The 22,875-nt window shown below is 35.0% G+C and overlaps 1 protein-coding gene across 2 annotated transcripts in view; it reads left to right on the top strand.

Annotated features, from left to right (window-relative positions):
- The first annotated feature begins 11,086 nt into the window (after positions 1–11,086).
- slc2a1b (solute carrier family 2 member 1b) overlaps positions 11,087–22,875 on the top strand; it is a 30,492-nt gene continuing 18,703 nt past the window's right edge. For both annotated transcript variants that reach the window (XR_003674035.1, XM_028445877.1), the window contains exon 1: positions 11,087–11,492. Coding sequence is in view for 1 of the 2 variants with exons in the window: in XM_028445877.1 (XP_028301678.1) it covers positions 11,478–11,492 (15 nt within the window). In the remaining variant the exon portion in view is untranslated. The remainder of the gene's footprint in view (positions 11,493–22,875) is intronic.

Below are 22,875 nucleotides of genomic sequence, written 5' to 3'. Positions count from 1 at the left end.
GTGTACAAGTGTAGGCGGCGGGCGGAGTCTGCTAATACTTTCTTTCTGGCCGCTTTCTACTCTTAAATATGTTAATAAATGATTCATTACCCCTTTAGCACCGAAAGAATATCTGTAATATTACTTGAATATCTGTAAAAGTCACGTTTTTCTATTAGCTCTGTCTGCTAGCATAGCTTCTCTTCTTCACTGCAATAATTTCTGCATGCCAACCGACCACTGGGTTACCAGCGCCCTCTGCTGGTCCAAACAAATATGACGTAAATCAGTGTAATCACGGTTTTTTTTTTTTTTAAAGTCCAATTGTTAAGGCACAAAATACATTTTCAGTTGCACTTTTAAAAAGAAAAAGAACTATTATGCAGTTTTGCATTGTTTATTACAGACCCAGAATTTAAATTAATAGGCTTCATTTTCATTTGTATTATTCCTTTATTTATTTCATTCAAGATTTATTTTTAGTTAAATTGCATTGTTTTGAATAGTTTATCAAGGGATTCTTTTGACAATGAAATATAAAAGGAAAATAATACAGCATTTTCTAGTTTTTTTCCCAAAAAAAAAATTTGTCTACTTTCCCATTTTGTAAAATAAATCGTGAAAGAATCGTATCGTGAACCCAGTATCGTGAATCGAATCGTATCGGGAGTTGAGTGAATCGTTACATCCCTATTAAAAACTAATGGAAGACAAGAAGAGATTATTTTGTGTTGAAAAGGGAATGTTTGACTTTTAGTTTGAAGCCGGTCCCAGGATGATTTTAGTTTCGCTCGCAATGCATCATGGCGATCACGCGCGTGGGCCGCAAGACCTCATAAACGAATGAGAACGGCACAGTCTTGTTTACCAGAAAAGAAAACTAACAATTCAGCTTTTGACCTCCATTTGAGGGGGCGCTAGTGCACTAATTTGTTCATTCACAACCTCTAATAATAAGTAGAAGAAGAAACTCCTCCAGCCCCAAAAGACCAATAGTATCCAGCTGCAGCCCCGGAGTGGAAGCCCCTGACGTGATGGAAGTGCCCCGACGTGACGGAAGTGCCCTCAGGAAGTGCCCCTGACGTGACGGAAGCACCCCTGACACCCGCCATTGAAAAACGCCCACATGTGCGACAAAACTCGAATTTAGCCAGGAAGTGGAGGCGGCAGCTGTTAGGGTTAGTAAAAAAGAAAGGTTCTAAAATTGCCAGAACAGTGGATAGGGTTACTGGTATTCTACGTCACTTCCGTCATGCCAGGGGAACTTCCGTCACGTCAGGGGCTTCCGCTCCGGGGCTGCGGCTTGATGCTACTCCAAAATAGGGTCACACACCCGCTCACACCGGCCCGACCAGGTTCATTTATTATCAGCATCTTCAGATAAACTATTGAAGTTCTTCTAAACAACAAAGTGAGCTAAAAATACTGAAACGCTCTGTGTGCTACTGACTGGCACCACTAAATGAGTTTTTATTGTGGGTCTTTGTGAGCAGCTTTGTTTATTTTTTCTTCATTGTATTTATTTAAATATATTTTAATTAAACTCAGTTTTTAAGTGTTACGGTTTCAATATTGTATTTGTATTTCAGCACAAAGAAGTGGAACAAAACTGCAGCAGAGCTGAAATCAGCATCACATGTAAACATTTTTAAATCCAAATTAAAGGCATTTCTTTTTCTTTACCAATTATGACTGAGAGGGAGATTTTTAATGTTTTTTTACAGCCAATTTCAAACATTTTTTTTTTACTGCTGATTTAATGTTTTATTGATATTTAAACTGTTGAATGTCTTCTGTTGCACTTCTTAATCATGTAGAGCACAGTGAATTGCCATGTGTTTGAAATGCGCTAAACACTCGAGAATTGTTGAGATGTTAGGTTGCTTTGGTTCTGTCTAATAAACTTAACAACAAGCCAAGTATCAAATACCACACATGACCTATTTGTGTGTTCACAATAAACACAGAACATTCTCAAACTAGGACTGGTTTTCGTTCTATAAAATCATCTTATAATGGTCCCTTTCATACTCTGGGAGTCACATTTCTGCTGTGGCTCACGATGACAGTGCATATCTGCACGGCTTGTTTGGTTTGTGTCCACGAGCTAGAGGAAGAAAAAGAATGCAGAGTGATCTTTGCATAATCTAATGAATAAACAAAACAGTATTTAACACCGCGTGCAGCATTCCCGGCATTCCTCGTCATACTACACATATTCCACACACAGTGCTGATATTGGATCGATATTGGAATCGGACAATACTCATAGACGAAATATCGTTTTTTGTATCGGAAGTGAAAAAGTTGTATCATGACACGCCTACTTGTTAATTAAAAAGCTTGCATCCACATGGTGTCAAATAATTTATTAAACTCTAGATTGGATGATTTAACTTTTCCCTTCTTAGTGATTTTTTAAAATCAGTGCTTTGGCAATAATATAGTAAATTACAGCTAAAGCCTCATTTTAGTACGCTATTGAGATGTAAATCGCTGTTTGCTATAGATGCTCATTATTATTATTGTTTTTTGACAGGCACGTGAAAACACAATTTTTTTACTTTTTTTATCTGTTTACCAGAGGATATTTCAAGAAGGATGGAGTGTGTGGACACACGTATATAGACTCCATTATCAGTCTCTGCTGATAAGCACAGCAGAATGGAGATTAGTCAGACGCATACCCCACTTATAGACACGTCCCCATTGTGTGGCAGCAGCTCTGGTTTCAGTTCTGAGAAGAGCTCTGGATAAAGCAAACCGGTACTCCACATAATATTACATGTATAAACCTAAGACATATATTATATGACTGTGTGACCTCGTCAATTTTAGATGCATATACAAAGATTTGGGCAATAAAATAAAAATAAAATTTGACAAGGGAATACTTGCTACAGTACTTCAATTTCTTGCATCTTAGATAATTCCCTTAGTTCTACATCTGTCAACTGATTGATTGGATGCTGTTTGTGTTTAATAAGATAGGACACAAGGGGGTTTTATGAACAATATTTGTTTGAACACAAAAGCATTTAAAACATATTATAAGACAAATATGTCAATCCTTTAACACCCCTGTAATATTAACAACTTCACCTGGATATGTTTGCTTATTTTGTCTACAAAATGGAAGTGCTTTTACCGTTTTTTTCCATAATAACGCTAAACAGTTTTTGTTTTTTTAACAATTTATAATATGTTCTACCAGAGTAATATTAGTTTAAAAAGAAGAAAAACACAAAAACAAAAAAGATTTTTTGAGATTTAGTTGGAAGAAAACCACAAAAGCTCTCGGAATAACAGATATTTCAACAAATATATAAAATGTAGAATGTTTAAAATTATTTACAATAATTAAAAAAAATGCCATCTTTCTAAATGTGCAAAAACAGGCCGTTTTATGGCAACTATTACACTCGCAAGCCAAAGCGATTTCTTCGCAGGCTTTCTACTAAGGAAGGAATGCGATTAACGTGATTTTTGTAAGTTGTCGTAAAATGATAGCTTTTAGAAACAACTGGAATTCTTCCGATAGAGTGAGTTTGAACAGAATTAGGGTAATTTCAGTGTGTGCATATATACCAGGATGTGTCACCAGCATTGTGGTTGGTGTTAAAGGGTTAAATAAATGCAATTCAAAAAACAATTTAATAAATGTTGGTGGCAATTCAATTTCATTACATTTCTTTGAAAATATTATAATAATAAAATTGGTTTGCTAAAAAATATGTCACCGTAGAAAATTTCTAAAATATTTGTCAGGGATTTGACAATATGTTGACTTTGGTTTGATTTGTGGGATTTTTTTACATTTTTTATAGAGTATGTGTTTCTATTTGGTTTCTGTAGGCCAGTTTTTAATCCGTTTCTGTATTTAACAGGAAGCACAATCGTTCTGTGATTTGAACAATGGATTAGTCTGAAACTACGGCCACAGTGAAATACAGTATGTGGACAACCTGTGTGCTAGTTTGACATAGAAACCAATTCTAGAATTTTTCTCAAGTTTCATAATAAATCTGCACTTCCTTCTTTCACTCGTCTCAACAGTTTGTCTCTTTACTTTCAATTGCTGAGGAAATTTTTGCTTTTATGAGTGATTATGAAGTATGAAGCCGGGAAAATATCACTATCGGACATTTCAGAATAATTTATTTGTTTAATTTAAAACAGTAATAAACTTAGGGTTGAAAATGAAAAGTAAGAGGAAGCGAAGTTGGTAAATATACTGTATATTTCTAAAGCATCGCTGTGGCAAAAATCAAATCAATCAACTATAAATGGCATTAATTGCATTGCTGTTGTCCTACTACAAAAACCAAAGGTCCTCTTACATTTTCCGTATCCAAGGATCTACCAGCAATGCTTCTGGATGTGTTGGTGCCAGCGTTGATGGCAGTTCCATTCACAGAACAGTCATCACTCACTACTTTCACCTTTCACTTCACTCTTTACCATGCAAATATTACGCAATTATTCAATAGGCACATTGTAAATATTTAGTTTGATTGGATTAACAATTTTTGATATATGGTCAATTTAGTAATTTTGTTGATTTTTGTGCTATTTTTGCACATTCCTTATTTTTCTTCTATTTTCATCTTCCAATATCTCAGGAACTACATCACATAGGAAACTGAAATTTGGTATAGTAAGACAGCTCCACCTACTCTATCAGAATATACAAAAATATCTTTTCTGGTGGACATGCCAGCTCCTCAAATTTGGAAGAAAGTTTATGGCTGGAACATGTTTGAGTCTTCAGTAAAAAACTATACATAAGTAATTTTAGCAGCTTTGATCAGCAGTTTGTTAAGGTTTAACTTTACTTATGTCTCAGCTCCCTGTAATTTAATCAGCTTTGAGCTATGTACATAGACTGTTCACGTCACTAATGATTGATATAGATTGGTTGTTGGGTGACAGTCTTTTGAAATCTGAAAAAATACTTTTTTTTTAATTTTTTTTTTACTATTTTTACTGGCCCATATAACTGCATGTGGGAATTTAATCTTATTTCTGTTTTAATTCATAGTGTAAGGAATACTCTTTCTTGAGATGTACATTTTTTTTTTCTTTATGCAACTTCTTCATTTATATTTTGGAGCCCAACTTTGCACTATTTCACCACTTGCAAATATTGAAAATCCTTTACATGAGGCCATTGTAGCTGTGTCTAATAGTCATTTATTGTATTTTTAGTTTTTCATTAGTAACTCAAAAAAAAAAAATATAATAACGATTGCCTAAGAAAAACATTTATTTTTTTAAAACAATACTTATGAACAAATGTCTTATGTTCTACTTTATCTCTTTCTTGGGGAGTTTTTCCTTCAAAATACATTAATATACTGTGTAGCCATCATTATTATCATAGCAGTCAAAGTTTACAGTGTGCCTATTAAATAATTGGAAAAAAATTCTGAATTTTTTGAGACCGAAGTGTGTGGGATATCCTGAAAATCTGTTGAAATGCCATGTTTTAACACTCTCAAGATTAAATCTCAAATGTTTAAGTGTAGAGTGAAAAAGTTGTTTTGATCTTTATATGACATTTACATTTAGGCATTGTAATAAAAAATTAAATAAGATAAAACATTGGGGTTAGATATTATTGCCACAATAAAATCACAAATTGACTTTATTGCATTCACTTGCATCACTAGGATTTCACCAGATATTGCATCGCCTTCAATTTAACATTAAAAGTGCCTCCATCGTTCCAAGAAATATCTTCAATTGTTGGCTCATTTTATTAGAAAGGTCTAAAGCAGTCGATCAAAAGCATTGCTGGTCTGGTTCGAAACTCTGTTTTTCAAATTCCCATGAGCAAACCTGAACCAGCCGGCTCTAGTGACGCACTGCAGTGACCCCCACCATGAAAGAAGTCCTTTGATGTGTTTATGTTTTTATTGGAGTGCAACCCAGGGAAGGTGGATTTGGAAATAAATATCTTTCTTCTCGTTGATTCAAGTCCAGGCTCTTTGGGCGTGTCTGCGTTTGTCTGCACACACAGTTCACGGAAGGTCGACAGCAAAACATGGCTGGACAGGTGGATGTCGCATTACACTAAAACATCCTGCTGTCCCATATGGGATTAAATTGACCTGGTTTAACTTTTCACATGATTGGTTCATTACATCTCATTAAAAAATAAATAAAAAGCTATTATATCAGAATAAAAACAATATAAACATGCAATAAAAATAATACATTAATTGCACTGTTGAAAGAACTACAATGTAAAATAAGTAGTAATGGGGAAATAAAGAGAAAATTTAGCTCAAGCTAAGTTAAAAGTTTAGTTTAGCACCAGCAATATTTAAAATGTAGTTTTTGTCAGAGTCTTTTGACTCAGATGCAACTTAGTTTTAGTCAAAATATATTAATCAGTAGGACTATTTAAGCCATAGTTTAAATTTAGTCAACTAAATATGTTATAGAAAAAGTGGACTAAAATATAAAGCATAGGAATTAATGCACTTAAAAAAATAAAGATTAAATTATCATTTATCAACCTGATATTGGATGTTATTAATGTTTATAAAGAGATAAACAGATTTGATGTGACCAATGGGTAAGACTACATAAACTGTCTTCTTAGTTGCTTCCTATTGGATCATTTACCGGCTTGTCCCGCCTTCCTTGCAACAAGAGTAGTTCTGATTGGATACTTTCCAAAAAAAAAAAAAAAAAAAAACTTAGTTCTGATAAGATTTTGTCCTACATAATAATTATAGTTTAGTTGTTATTAGTTAACAAAAATAAATATAATAAATATTACATTTTTGATATGCTTATATGTTTTTGTTCACATGCTTTTTTTATTAGTCATAATCTCATTATTACCTGGTTTACCTTTTCACATGATTGGTTCATTATATCCCATTAAACAGAAATAAAAAAAAGCTAAAATTAATCAGAATAAATATAAATATGCAATTAAGAAAAAACATTTATCCTACTGTTGAAAGAAATACAATATAAAATAAGTAGTAATGGGGATTTTGACACATTACTTGGATTTTTTTTTATTTCTTAATGAAACGTGGTTGAATGATGGTATCAGTATTACTATTCTCAATGAAAGTGCCCCACAAGACTTTATTTATTTCAATAAGTGTTGTACTTGCAGGAAAGGTGGTGGAGTTGCTGCCATCTTTAAATCAATATTTCAGTTCAAATAAATAACATTTGGTGATCTTATCTCCTTTGAATATATATGTCGTTATTACTGGAGGGTGATTCAAGAGTTCTGTTTTTAGTCGTTTATAGACCCCCAAAATATTCTAGAGAATTCATGGATGAATCTGCTGAACTGCTGTCACTTTTTAATAATAACAAGTTACTTTAATATTCATGTAGACAATAACATGGACAACATTGCCAAAGAACTTTATGCATTAATGGACACTTTTGGTCTGATACAACATGTGACTGGTCTGACACACACTCAAGGTCACACTCTGGATCTGATTATCTCTAAAGGTGTTGATATCTCTGCTGTTGATGTAAGAGACTTAGCTCTATCTTAGAGAATGTAACGTCTGTCCCCCCTAATTCTGTGTGTTTAAAGAAAACATACATAAATGACAACACGTGCACAGTTTATGGAAGCCATAGCGATGACACCAACTTTGAGTGCTGAGACAGTTGATAATCTTTTGGATGAGTTTAATACAAAAGTCTGTAATGTCATACATGTGGTTGCTCCAATCCAAACTAAGAGAAAACCAAACACACAGAAAACACATTGGAGGAGGACTGAGATAATGCAGAATTTGAAATTTGTTTGTAGAAGAGCTGAGCGTAAATGGAGATCAACAAAATTCCAAATTCATCTAGAACTGTACAAAATAAGTCTGCGTAAATTATATAATAATTATAGACCCCCAAAATATTCTGGAGGATTCATGGATGAGTTTGCTGAACTGTTGTATGCACTGAATACAACTTTTTATTAATAACAGGTGACTTTAATATTCATGGGGACAATACCATGGACAACATTGCCAAAGAACTGCTGAGTGATACTTCATATAACACCGATAAATTCAAATAACACTGAGATTAGTTTAAATAGCACACAGAACCAGTGATGGATGCTGAGTCGAAGTGATAATTGAGAACGGGGGCTTCCGTGCATGAGGGCACGACACAGCTCCCAGTCACGTGAAAGTTAGCCTGGGATCCAGTAACGGTGGTGTATACTTAAAGGTTCATATCTGAAGAAATGTATGGACTGCAACCAAGAGTGTAAAAGCAAAATAACCTATTTTTTGTCCAATTATTTCAGAATGATCATATTATACTTCATATAAAATCCAACAGGGGATTTAAATACATTTATTTTTCTGTTTTTAGTTTGTAAAAAAACATTTAACTCTACTCATCTTTCTCCTCACTAACTACCATCTACAGTTTCCAAATGCATTTAAAAAAAAAAAAAAATGTTTCAATTCTCCTTTTTTAACTCATCATTTCCCTCCAAAATTGGCCAATATATACAAGGAATAAAATCAGCACAGGCAGATAAAACATGTTCTCTCTGTCGCATCCAGTGCATTTTAGGATTTAAACATCCGCATTTTCTACGCACACGCACACACACACACACACTGCTCCTCTAAATCCCAAACAAAGGATGCTTACGCCATGGTCTTTGTCTGTATTTATTTTTACAGACAAAACAAACATACAGCTGTTTATTTTGGTAACAAAAGGGCTCCAGACCACAGAGGAAAGGCTGAATTAAGAGCAGAGATGTCACTTTAAACTTATATAAATAAAGAAAATGATCATTTAAACACCCCAAACCACTAAAGATTAAAGTTAAGGGCCCAAAAGCACATATTCTTGTTTACAAATATGTAGCAACTTTGTATTATTTGAAATTTTCACCACTTATTTAATCATGATGACTTGTATAAACTGGATTTGTAGAATGTATATTGTTCTATTTGAAGGACTACAAAGGGAAGACAGCCTTTTTGGCTAATTCTAGTATATTTTTTGATATACACTGTTCGAAACAAAATTATATTTTTTCACCTTCCTTAAAGCAAGACCGTGGACTTTTTGACCTAAAGAGTTGACCCATATGAGTTACTTTAAATGATTCCTCAGGCCAATATACAGAGCTTGACATTATCAATGCTCTAAGCGGGGCTGCCCACTTGAAATACCGACTGCGTAAGTTTGGAGAGACGGCCCGTCTTTGGCCAGGTCATGTGACCTGGAGAAAGCCTGGAGAATGCATCACTTTATGGCAGTCACGTGACCACTGGCTCGGATATGCTCACTGGGCTAAGGCTTCAGCTACTATTTTTCCACCTGTTCGACTCCTGGTCATGACCGAGGCAAGCAAAAAGTTTCAAACTGCTTCTGAGGAGGCTAAAAAGACACCGCCGAGACCCGGCTCCCTCTGCTGACCTGCCTTCTGCCCGGCGCCGGACACCGCCCCGTGCACACCATATGACTCCATATCCATGTATTTTAAAAATCTGTTATTTTAGTGGTTTATTGAATATTGTGTTTGTGACATACTTTGGCTACAATTTAGGAAAGGTTGCAAACGTGTACAAAGTGTATTAAAAGGTAAATATAAAAGGATTAAAATCATGGGGACATAAGACTTGGTGGCAGCAAAATTTAGTCTTCAAATTAAATATATATTTTTTAAATAATTTTATTTCCAATTAAGATTTGACATGCAAAACAAATGTTCCAGCATTTAAATGATCATTTTAAAGCTCACCTCTGAAAAAATGACTAAACAGCAGATTTCCCTCATTTTACCTTCTCTTTCTCTCTCCTTTCGTTCTTTCTTTCTTTGTGTTTTTGGCCTGGTTTTTCTTTCCTGAGGAAAGACATACTGCTGTGTATGTTCTGCGATTCGTACCATTTTGTTCTAAATGGCTGATAGCTAGGGCCCTGCTGCAGCATCAATTATTGTTTTAGTGCAAAACTGTGCCTAACAACCAGCTTATTTTCACACAAGGCCATTTTAATTCCAAGATAAATAATCTAAAAATGTTTAAAATGCATTTTTGTACATCTATCTATCAAGCAAGGAATCTCTGTCCGTCTGTGTGTGTGTTCCTCAAATATCTCTGCGAATCAGGCTCAGATTAACCTGAGACTTTCAACGTGGCTGCTGCTTGGTCCAAGGGCGTCTCATGTCAGATTTGTTTGGACTGCAATCATACCTCTTAAATATTGACCAGCAACATTTACAACAGGGCCATAGTGTACATCTTGGCGCACTTATTGAATTGGGACGCACCAGAGCTGTTTAGAGAGAGTTGCGACATCTCAGTTCATGCCAATGGAACCATTTTTTTTTTTACAGCAATGGCGGTTCATAATTCCTGAAAGTGAGCAGTTGACTCTTGCAGCGCAATGGAGCTAGAGCGGCGTAGACTGTTTGTGATGCACTTTGGAACAGTAAAACGTTTAAATAATCATAGTTGATATTATAATTATTATTAATATCATTATCAGCGTATCTAAACAATTGACGTGTGCATTATTAACATGTGAATAGGATGGTGTACTGTATAAATACTGTAAATCAATGCAGTTATTGACAACAATAAATTACCTAAAATCCCAGTTATGTCACTCGGAATCATTGGATTAGAATTGCCCGCCAATAACTTGTGGGAACTATTTTAATTCTTTTCAAACTTCTGTTGTTGTAACTCTCTCTCTAAATGATTCTGGGACGCACTATGACGTCAATCTAAATAATAAGAAGGTACAGAAAACCCTTTACATTTGTACAGTTTCTAAAATGTTTGATTGTATGTGAACCCCCTGGCACTCTGTTCGTGTATTTTCTGTCCTTGTATACTGTTTGTTTGCAGCATAATAATAATAATAATAATAATAATAATAATAATAATAATAATAATAATAATAATAATAGAAAGAAAAAAGGACACACTATGTTGTTAGATTCATCATACTGCGTGATTTGTAACACGGCTACTGTCATTCTGTATGTCCGTGTTTGATAAAAGTCACAGTGAAAGGCTGAAGGAGGACCTCCAGTAGGACACACCCCTTAAAAATTGCGTCAGCTTTAATATATGAAGACTAGCTCACCTCACACAGTCCACACAGTAGTTTTCCCTGGTCTATCAGGCTGAACACACACATATACACACACACGCACACACACAGGACCACGTCTCACCAAACCGGTCCAGCTCCAAAGTCACTCCACGCCGAAGAAGAGCCACCACAACCAGACCCGCCTCCGACCTCTATCCGCCGGGTTTTTAAAGAGAAAGAACCGCTTTGAAGACGCAACAAGAGAAGTTTTGTCGGTGTTTCAGATTAAACTAGCTTCCAGACTATTCCAAAAGATGAGCGTTTGGTGAACGAACCCGGTCGTCCCCTCCGTCCACCGTAGCACAGCTTCCCTCAGACACCCAGACAAAGGAGAAGATTTCACGGCGAAAAAGGCTCGTTCCGCCACGGTCGCCATGGACTCTGGGAAGGTAAAGACATGTTTGTTTGTTTTAACTGTTTTACAGACATGTCAGTGCGTGTGTTGTTTACAGTGTCTGTGCTGTCAGTGCTAAGTTCCGCGGGTTCATAACTTTTAATACACGGAGGTGAATCCATGACAGTGATGGAGCAACTCATTGGTCACTGTCACTTTAAAAAAGAAAATATTGCCATTTTTTATTTTATTTATTTACGTATTGTTTTCATTCTGCGTAAAGTTTACTTCATAGGTTACGAGTTCTAGTCCTCTCCAACTTTGATAATATTTTAACAAAATATAAAAAGTTGTCCCGTCTTTTATTTTGTAGGGTTTGTGTCTGTTAGGTTTCCATGTGGAGGTGTGGGGCTTTGTCACGTCTACCGCCTGCGCGCGTGTCTGTATGACGCAGAATTAAGTCTATGTATGATACAGAATTAGTCAGTTCACGCTTTTGTTATACAGGAAGAAGGCTGACCACAAACCTAAAGTAACATAAATCACATTGACTTTACATTTGTTCTTAATTTTAAAGCTTGATCATATCAGTTATCACCAGAGCTGTAAAGAGTGCTGATATGTCCTATACTCAAGTACAAGTACGAGTAAGTCATACATAAAGTAGTCAAGTTCAAGTAAAAAGTAGCTCAATTAAATAGTAGTCAAAGTTACTAGTTATTTTAACCCCCGCACACACATTTTTTTAAACAATTTTTTTAGAGATACTATCGTAATTATGATATTCAATTACATACTTAGTAACTCATAATTATAACTCAGTTCCTTCTAATTGTACGTTTCCGTACCTTTTCTACATAAGCGTAGTGTGGCGCAGTCAAGGATTCTTCCTTCCACTAACATCGGTTCGAATCCTACTTTTGACATATTTAACACGGCAAATTCCACTTTTAAAATTACATATCCGACAAAAATAAATATTTTTGGGTATTTCCTGGAATATGGTTAGGATTAGAGATAAAATAAAAGGGTTAGCGGGGTAGATAAAAATAAATATGAACTAAAATAAAACTGACGGAACTTTAAGTTTAATCCGGCTTTATTGTTATTATTCTTGTTGAACTTGTGATTTACCTTTTTCTAGTTTATGGTGGGAATGGGCTTCCATATTTTATTGAGGTTCAATAACAAACAGTAAATGGAAATATTTTACAGAAATATAAAATAAATATTTAAAGAAAAGAAAAGAAAAAAATGCCAGGGGTACAAATAACAGGAATCAATAAATATATATTTCAGATTAAACCGATACATAAATGTAATTAGTCAATATAATATTTTCTACTTTTTACATAATATACAGAGGTGTAAAGAGTACTTGTATATCCTACTCAAGTAGAAATAAAATGGTCAGAATTAATTTTCTACGTTTAGGCAACCATTGAAGATCAAATATTCCACCTTTGTTAATCCCTAACTTTAACAAAGGTGTAAATGTCAATGAAAACTAAGCGCTTCAACAGTGAAAGCATTGTTGCTTTGACAATGCTTTTACTAATAAAAAAAAAAAGTATTCTACTTGTGCTTATTTTTTTCCTCAATCAATATTCTAAACTCATTGTGAACTGGTAAAAAGCACTATTAAAAAGATATATATATATATATATATATATATATATATATAATGAACATTTAGAAATTTTACTTATATACTACTGCTAAACTCGTAATACCATAATAATAATGATAATTATTATTATTATTATTATTATTATTATTATTATTATTATTATTATTATTATTATTAAGCGTGCCCCGATCTGGTATTGATACCAGATATTGGTTTTATATCAGCTAAAATAAATAAATAAAAGAGTTTCTGTTTATATCAGCTAAAATCTCTGATATAATGTATTGTTTTTATTTTATTGGATTCATAAAAGTAATTTTTCACATCACGCGTTGTGTGAAATGTTAGCATAAATAATAATGTCACTATTCATCCGTCCCAACTTGTGAAACACAATTTTTTTAAATTATATTTCTCGTGTTCTCATGACAGAGCTGGTTCCATTAGACTAATGTAACTAAATCATCAGCTTGATCTGGTTTAATTATAGAAAATCAGAGATATATTTATCAACCATAACTTTATGTAACTAATTTATCAAATATGAAATAAACAAGATTCATCAGCAGTAAAAACACTATTGGAGTTAGTTGTGCTTTTCATGTGCTTTTTTAAAAATTTTTTTAATTACATACAATAACACTAATAGTGATTCACATGCACAAATATATTCCATAAAATATCAGCTCATGAACTCTTTGAGTCAGCAGCTATTATAGCCTTTTTTAATGTGTCTAGTGTTCATGTATTCAGATTTATTTGTGTTTGTAAGGAACCTGTTTACACTAAGTTGTGCATTTTTTTATTATTGTTTTTATTTATAGTTTATATTTATCGTGATTTTTATCAGTATTGTGATAATATCAGAAATTATCGGGATACTTTTTTTAGTCATTATCGCCCATCTTTACTGTAAGGTTGATTACCAGAGCTAATCAGATGACACACAACTATATCTATCACTGAACCCAGATGACTATGGTCTCATAGAGGTGTTGGGTGACTGCTTAAAAAAAGTAAACTGCTGGATGAGTGAAAACTTCCTTCAACTAAACCATGACAAGATGGAGGTGATTGTCTTTGTTAACAAGGAAAAGAGGACTGCTGTCAGCAAGTATCTTGAGTCTCAAGATGAGTCAAAAACCTTGGTGTTCTGATTGACTCAGATCTGACATTCAGCAGTCAGATCAAATCTATCACAAAAACAGCTTCTACCACCTAAAGAACTTCTCCAGAGTGAAAGGTTTAATGACTCAGAAAGATCAGGAGAAACTGGTCCATGCTTTTATCTCCAGCAGACTGGACTATTGTAATGGTCTTCTGACAGGAATCCCGCAAAAGAGCATCAAACGGCTACAGCTGGTTCAGAACGCTGCAGCTCGGGTCTTAACCAGAACAAAGAGATCAGAACACATTAGTCCAGTTTTAAAGTCTTTACACTGGCTCCCAGTCAGCCTCAGAATAGACTTTAAAGTTTTGCTGCTGGTGTATAAATGTGTGAATGGGTTTGGTCCAGAATATATCAGTGACATGTTAGTCAGGTATGAACCCAGCAGGTCTCTCAGATCTATGGACACAGGTCAGATAGTGGAGCCCAGAGCTCACAGCAAACATGGTGATGCTGTGTTTAGTTGTTATGCTGCAAAGAAGTGGAACAAACTGCAGCAGAGCTGAAGTCAGCATCACATGTGAACATTTTTAAATCAAAGTTAAATGCACTCTTTTTCTCTACTGAATATGATTGAGAGAGAGATTTTTGGTCATGTTCTTGTTGTTGTAATGTTTGTTGATGATTTTAAATGTTTTTTTGTTTTTTTTGTTGTTGCCAACTTTAATGTTCTTATTGATTTTAAGCTGTTGATTGTTTTCTGTTACACTTTTTGATCATGTAAAGTGCATTGAGTTGCCCACTGTAGGGCCCTATAAAATCTGCATTAACGGAATCGTGGATGGAATCGACCAATGAAAACGGTTAAAGGTGGAAATGGACAAAATCGGCATGAAACGCCATCAGAGTGGGGCAAGGAAAGATTTTTTTTTTTTTTAAATGGGGAAATGTTTCTGGGGATTGGTTATTTCGGTGCACTGCCCTCCCCCTCCTGTCCTGGTTGCATTAAATAAAATGAATTTTATAGTGTCCTACTTGTTTATGAAATGCGCTATACAAATACATTTGCCTTGCCTGCCTTGCCTTGTAGCTATGATGTTTTACTTACCCTCTGTTTCTCTTCCTCTCATTGATGAGAAAACAGCTGAATCAAGTCTAGCACTTTTGCATGTTCACGGAACCTATAATGTTTCCTTCCAACTGCTGCGTTACACCTCCTCACTCTGTGCTCCTTTTACTGAATCGGCCTATCGGACAGAGGGGTGTGTGCGCCGTGTGCTTTTTCCTGTTCCCTCTTCCCACTGTGTGTATTTGTTGGTAGATTGAAGGCCTCGTTAGGGTTGCCAGCTCTGTGGTATTTAAAATGTTGAGCCCTGCTCGCTCACCGCGTGTGTTTTTGTTGAGAACAGCCGTGCGTGTCTGTTGAGGTGCAGAGGCTAATCGAAATCTCGTGGTGAGGATTTTCATACCTGACCTGTACTTAGTCTTGTGTAGTTATGTGCTGATGAGGTCCACTTAATAGTCACAGAGGGAGTTTGTTTCTGAAGGGAGATGTTGCTTGGTTTCTAACTAGAGCCTAAAAGTTGTTGTTTAATGTACAATACCAGCATTGGCTCTAAGGTGTGGTTTGTACTTCCCTATAACTGATTCAGGTTACAGGGAAGTACGGTGTACAAACACGGTTTACAGCTTAGGAACAGCTGTTTACTGTTAAATAAGATTTGATGCATTGGTCAAAGACCGGTCAGAATTTTGCTTACAGTATAATATAATTGTCCAAATAAAAATCAAAGGCAATTGGTTTATGCAATATAACGAGGTATATATATATATGTGTATAGTAGTGCGATATAAAATGTCTACCATACGATATATCCCTCTAAAATTGCAAATTTAATGTGTGTAGTCTGTTGGTGAATTATCATTTCTACATGTACATTTACAAATCAGAACACATGGTATTTGGATTCAGAAATGAGAGAGAGGGGATACTGAAGCCAAAATAGTTTAAGAACCACTGGCCTGGCTCATCGTGCTTTGTCATATCAACTAAGTGATAATGTCTGCTGTGCTGAGCTAGTAAAGTCTTGGTGAAAGTTCACTCCAACCTGCTGGCAGGCCAGACACCTTTTATTACTTGTATTTCTATTAGACTATAAACTTCCATATTCACACAGCAGGTCTTATTGCCCAATTCAGATTTGTGTGCTCGTTCATATTAGATATTACACATTAAATGCATCTTCTATCAAGTTGGGGTATGAACTGAATGCGACCCTGAAGTGACCCGCATGCGCAAAAGAGGTCCTGAGGTACTCACGCAGGCATGCACTGTTTACGGAAGTAAATATGATAAAGTGTTGATAAAATGTATAATCTAATAATTTTTTATTAATTCTAAGAACTTGCTCTCATTCCTCTGTCTAATTTCCACTATTATGGCGTTATTGTCATAATAGAATGCGACCTGGACGTTCAGACAGCAGTTACATTGCAAAATGTCAGATATGTATCGGATTTATATCCACATATGAATGTGGCCTGGGTTGCATTTGAGAAAAATTTAAATTGTACTGTTCACTTAGACGTGAAAAAATCAGATGTTGGCAAAAAAATCGGACTTGACCTGCAGTGTGAACATAGCCTAAGTTTAAAGGGGCGCTACATAGAAATTTGTCCTGATTTGTGCCAACTACAGGTGCAGTTTTCACTAGGGATGTAATGATTCACTCAACTCCCGATACGATTCGATTCGCGATACTGGGTTCACGATACGATTCTCTCACGATTTATTTTACAAAATGGGAAAGTAGACAAATTTTTTTTTTGGGAAAAAAACTAGAAAATACGGTACTATTTTCCTTTTATTTTTCATTGTCAAAAGAATTCCTTGATAAACTATTCAAAACAATGCAATTTAACTAAAAATAAATCTTGAATTAAATAAATAAAGGAATAATACAAATGAAAATGATGCCGATTAATTTAAATTCTGGTTCTATAATAAACAATGCAAAACTTCATAATAGTTCTTTTTCTTTTTAAAAGTGCAACTGAAAATGTATTTTGTGCCTTAACAATTGGACTTTAAAAAAAAAAAAAAAAAAACGTGATTGCAATGATTTACGTCATATTTGTTTGGACCAGCAGAGGGCGCTGGTAACACAGTAGTCAGTTGGCATGCAGATATCTTGCAGTGAAGAAGAGAAGCTATGCTAGCAGACAGAGCTAATAGAAAAACGTGACTTTTACAGATATTCAAGTAATATTACAGATATTCTTTCGGTGCTAAAGGGGTAATGAATCATTTATTAACATATTTAAGAGTAGAAGGCGGCCAGAAAGAAAGTATTAGCAGACTCCGCCCGCCGCCAACACTTGTGGATAGCGCCCTCTGCTGGTTAAAAAAAGTACTGCGATTCAATTTTCAGAAAATCTATGAATCGATTTTTAACTGCCTTACGATTAATCGTTACATCCCTACTAACAACTGTTTGCAACCCTATATATTTGTTAGTAGGGACTGTTTGTACAATACAGTATGTTTCATCTAACTGTAATGGTGCTTTAAGTCACACAAATATTCAACCACTTCATTACAACAAGCCTTTTAATCGAACTTGACATTCTTCATCGTATTAAAGGACAAGGGTCCTCTAAGGGTCTCCTCTAATGAGAAATTAAACACTTCTCAGTCCCTTCGTTCTGATGTAAAAAGAATACAAGTTTTTAATTGAATTCACGCATACAGCTGACCTGTTCTGTTTTCATAGAGACCCTCAATCTACAGTACTTATGCACAGACGGGCTCAATCTTTTACCATTTTGATTGGATGGGCAAGAGCCAGAAATCTGCCTAAAATGACATTGAGTTAAAATTACCATCTTAATTCCTGTCCCTCCTCTTTCTTTCAAGGTCCAACAACTCCCCCAGTTCTTTAGACACTCTAGTAGATGTATTTTCATGTGCATGACCACCTCCTTTTAGTACGTCTTATCTAATAGCTGTTAGCTACCTTCTAATGAGGCATAATGAGGCTTTGCTGCATTTGTTGGGAGGGATTAAGGGTTCGGGGAAAAGTTTTTAAGAAGAAAAGAGAGATATGTTTTACTTTTTAGTAAAGTAGGGCTGGGCAATATATCGAGATTCAAAACAGTTTTCTATTTTGCCGTTATAGAAAATGACAATATCGCCTATATTAAGATATATCTTTTTTTTTTTTTTACTTGTTTTGATTTATATAGTCACAGTACAAATCACATCATACAAGTATTTAATAGTATTCATAGAATACAGTCAAACAATGTCCTTTAATATATATTTTATAGCTTATTTTGTCTTAAAATACTAATAAAATGCTGCTTTTATTACTTCTCTGAACAGCATTAAAAGCACAGTTAGATGGTTTTCTGAGTGCGTCCCTACTCAGACCTTCTCCTGAACAAGCCACACTGCAGAACTCACTCACACGTGCTGTCCCTTAAAGGAGAATAAGCCAAAAGTGGCACAAATTATGCAGGTATTTGTTAATTAATGTGTCTGTGTGGCATTTTTCATCAGCAAATTTACACCAGAATGTTTTTTTCTGGTCAGATTTTAAGTGAAAAATATCTAGCTTTATATTGTATAGCGCCTATTTGAGAAAAAATATCGAGATATGTGTTTTGGCCCATATCGCCCAGGCCTATTAATGAACAGAATAGTTAGGTGTCATTGACCCTATAACAGATTGTGATAGCACACCTGCAATAGACGTCACTCAATTGCATACACAATAAACAGCAGTAAATGTTGGAGGGAAATCAGAATGCAGCAGTTGATATTACCTACAAATAGTTCAATGCATTTTAGGATTAAACATGACTTCCCAAGGTTCATGTTAGTCTAACAAAAAATAGTAAAAATGATAAGTTGCTCTTATTTTGACCTTTAGAAACGATGCAATACTTGCATATTGTAGTGCTTAATCTACACTTTTCTAAATATACTAATATTTTACCTTGTGATTTCGTTATCTCACTTTGGTATGGTTCTCAATTTTTGGTGAGTGATAATGAAGTCTAGTTATTAAAACCTTGGATTTGTTTACACTGCGGTGCATTATTCAGGATGAACCAATGTTGGTTTTTTTCCATTACTCTACATCCCTCCCACACACTGGATCTCAGCCAATGTCACCATGATCCTATTGTTCGTAAAGGCAAGACTCCATTTGTAAACACAGAAAAGGTATAAGCACATGATGATCTGATTTCATTGGAACACAGGCTCATATCGTATTTTTTAGTAGTTTTTACAAAAAGCACATGCAAGTAGAAAAATATACACATAAAGCAGGAAAGCATTTGAACACTACCTACATTGCGCAATGGTAAGTGACACCAGGAAGGAGTCTGAATCCCATTTACTTCCTGCTTGGCGTAGCTGTTGCAGTAAAAATGACGTCTTCAGCTTTCACCTGGAGGAAGTTTACCAGAAATGCCAACCTGAAAAAGAGACTGATTTACAAAAAACAAAAAAACAAAGTGTCTTTGAGGCATTGTGTTTATTAAGCTTTCAGCTGTTGTCTGCTAGTTACTCAACTACAAAACAAATGACAATGTATGACGTGCATTTATTGGTTGCCAATTGTTGAACAATTCCTCTCCTTCATTATGACCTTTGCAGTCTTTACACTTCCAGTTCCCATTAGAGCTTTTTGTGTGACTGAAACTTAATTTGTCATTTGTCACAACCAAGTAAGCTTAGTTTAAAGAGAAGTTACGAAATAATGGAAAACAAGGATCCCACCCCTAAGATCTACAGCTGTCTGTGTTTATTGTCTTTTAGAAGAAGAATTTTTAATTAGTGCGGGTGTGTCATCTCATCTGCCCAAATGCCAATTGCTGGAACAAGGGTAGGGGAGTGTTCTTTGGGCCTCCAAAGTAGCTGAAATTGGGAAAAATAATAAAAATACTGCCTCAATCTAGGTTTACACTTCTGTATATCGCTGAATCCTGACAGTAATCTTTTGTATTGGCTTATATCAGCAATCTTAAGTTTTGTTTTTTTTACCAATTGCCACAAAGCAATTGGTAAAAAAAAAAATTGATTTCACAACATATCGCATATTTTTGGGTGTCGATTTACTTGTTCTCGCTAGTTAAAAATGAACTAAACTGTATTCATACCATTTTGTACTTGCAAAGGTGATATCACGATGTATATCATATTGCGTGGTATCGAGATATATCGTATTGTGTATTGTATCATAAGATTCATGGCAATGCGCACCCCTAAAACTTAGCCAAGTGTTTTAAACAAACTGTCGGTGAAAAATGTACTGTAAAGTCACATATCACAGTGCTATAATTATTTCAGTGTATGTGGAAGTATCGACTTTATTTAGTTCAAGGCAAGTCATTCATATTTGTGTGAGTAGTTGTTTTTTCCCCGTATTTTTTAAGAACAGTTGCATACTCTAGAGATAAAAACAAACTTTCACATATTTTTAGAAACGATATATAAATTAACACATGTCTAAACCTGACTGCTTTGGACAAACCGTTTGTGTGCCTTGAGGCTGGTTGAGGATATTTGGGGTAAAGGTAAAGTTTTCAGAGGAGGGGATTTGATTTCACTGATTTGCTTCAACTTTTCTCAGCTGTGTTCAACATCCATAATAAGACGGTGTTATTGTTGTTTTTTTTCTCATCATTCCATGTATTCCCAAAGGCACAAGATACCCCTGCTTTGACTTGTCCCACAGAGAGTGGTCAGGGTTTAGTTGTTTATAGTGAAAAGCAGCTGGGAGACGACTAAAAGCACATGTTTGTGTTTTTCATCCCATCTTCTTATTTCAGAATATCCACCGCTGTGGATCTGGTGTGATACTATATACTGTAGATCGTTCAGGAACTTATTGGGTTGCACCTCCGCACAGACTGCATTTGTACCAGTGATGTGTTTACATTCTGATCCTGAACAGTCCTTTTATAGACTCGATGACCCAAACAACAAGAGACACTATTGGTTCTCAGGCAGTGATCAAGATGCACATACGTTCTCTTCTACTTTTCATCAGACATGTGAGGAAATGCATCATTATATAAGGGCATTTAAAAATGGAACACTGTTATTAAAACTTAACCGGTTTCACAGAAGGAATAAACGATCCCTTTAAATGTGTCTTTAATAAAACTAGCTGGGGCTGTTTAATAATTGCACTTTATCAAATGTGTAATTATCATTCCGTTCTGATGGCAGTGGTGGGTAGGGATGGGCGTTATTGACAAAAAAAAAAAAAAAAAATGATCCCGATAATTTCTGGTATTTGTCATAATGATAAAAAATCCCGATAAATAAAAACTATAAATGAAATAAATAAATACAAAAATTCACAAATTAGTGTAAACAGGTTCCTCACAAACACAAATAAATGTGAATACGTCAACACTAGATTTATTTAAAAAGGCTACAATAGCTGCTGACTCAAAGAGTTCATGAGATGATATTTTATGGAATATATTTGTGCATGTGAATTACTATTAGTGTTATTGTATGTAATTCATTTATTTCCTCATTTGAAATAAATTATTTTCTAAAAAAATGCACATGAAAAGCAAAAATATTAGTGTTTTTACTGTTGCTGAATCTTGTTTCATTAATCTGATAATGAGTTACATAAAGTTATGATTGATAAATATCTCTGATTTTCTGAAATAAAATTAAAAAATATTGTGTTTCACAAATTGGGACGAATTCATAGTGACATGTAATAATATTTATTTCATACAACGTGTGACATGCTTAGCTTTTATCCTTCCATAGTAAAGTGTTAAATCGGACCAACAAGTCGATGGAGTGGTTAGCGTTAGCTCTTAGCCCAGTCTGTGTGTCGGTGGGTTAGCTTAGCATAGTTAGCTTTAGTTGAGTTTCCAGTTCATAATCTCTATCCCCGTGTTTGTGGAACTTTGGGTGGATCTGATGGAGGAACTTGGACTGGTTCACTTTGTTGGATGGGTATCTGGTTTTAACCAAGTAGCGGTCCATGACGTATCACAGCACGGCAGCTTCAGGTAGCCGTGACGAGCACCTCACACAGGGGGGCGGTGGCGGTGAACGTCAGAGCTTCCGTAAACAGCGTCCAGAGAATGCTAAGTTGTTGACAGTTTTAGCCTGTGGAACACGTTAGTTTTGTATGCACTATGTATGCTCTACGTACCATAGTATGACATGTCTAAATGGCTTTTCATTGACAGTGAAGTGGCCAAACTGGTTGGACGCTGTTACTTCAACCTTTAGGCGTAAACACACCCAACAACAATGTCACCATGATTAGTTGTTAAGAGCCAAGGCAGATGCACAGTCACTCATACTCATCATGTTTAAGTCATTGTAAACCATAGTGTGACACAAAAGGATCATGGAATCATGTTTACTGTGTGTTGTTTAGTGAAAACTCATTTAAATATGATAACAACCTCATATTTTCTTATTCTATCCTTCTATTCTCATCATTCTTATTTACAGCAAGCTAATTTTTTCATATTTTTTCAAGCAATATGTTCAGGTTTCATTTATTCAGACAACTGTTTTTCAGGAAATTGACTTTCAAATTTACTTTGATCAAAATAAAAAAGTTGTCTTAATAAATGAAACCCTAACATATTATTCTAACTTGTAGAAAATCTTCATTTCTGCTTTTCATTAAAACATTT

Source organism: Gouania willdenowi, chromosome 5 (genome assembly GCF_900634775.1).
Source record: "Gouania willdenowi chromosome 5, fGouWil2.1, whole genome shotgun sequence".
Classification (NCBI taxonomy): Eukaryota; Metazoa; Chordata; class Actinopteri; order Blenniiformes; family Gobiesocidae; genus Gouania; species Gouania willdenowi.
This window is presented reverse-complemented; position numbering and strand designations above follow the sequence as displayed.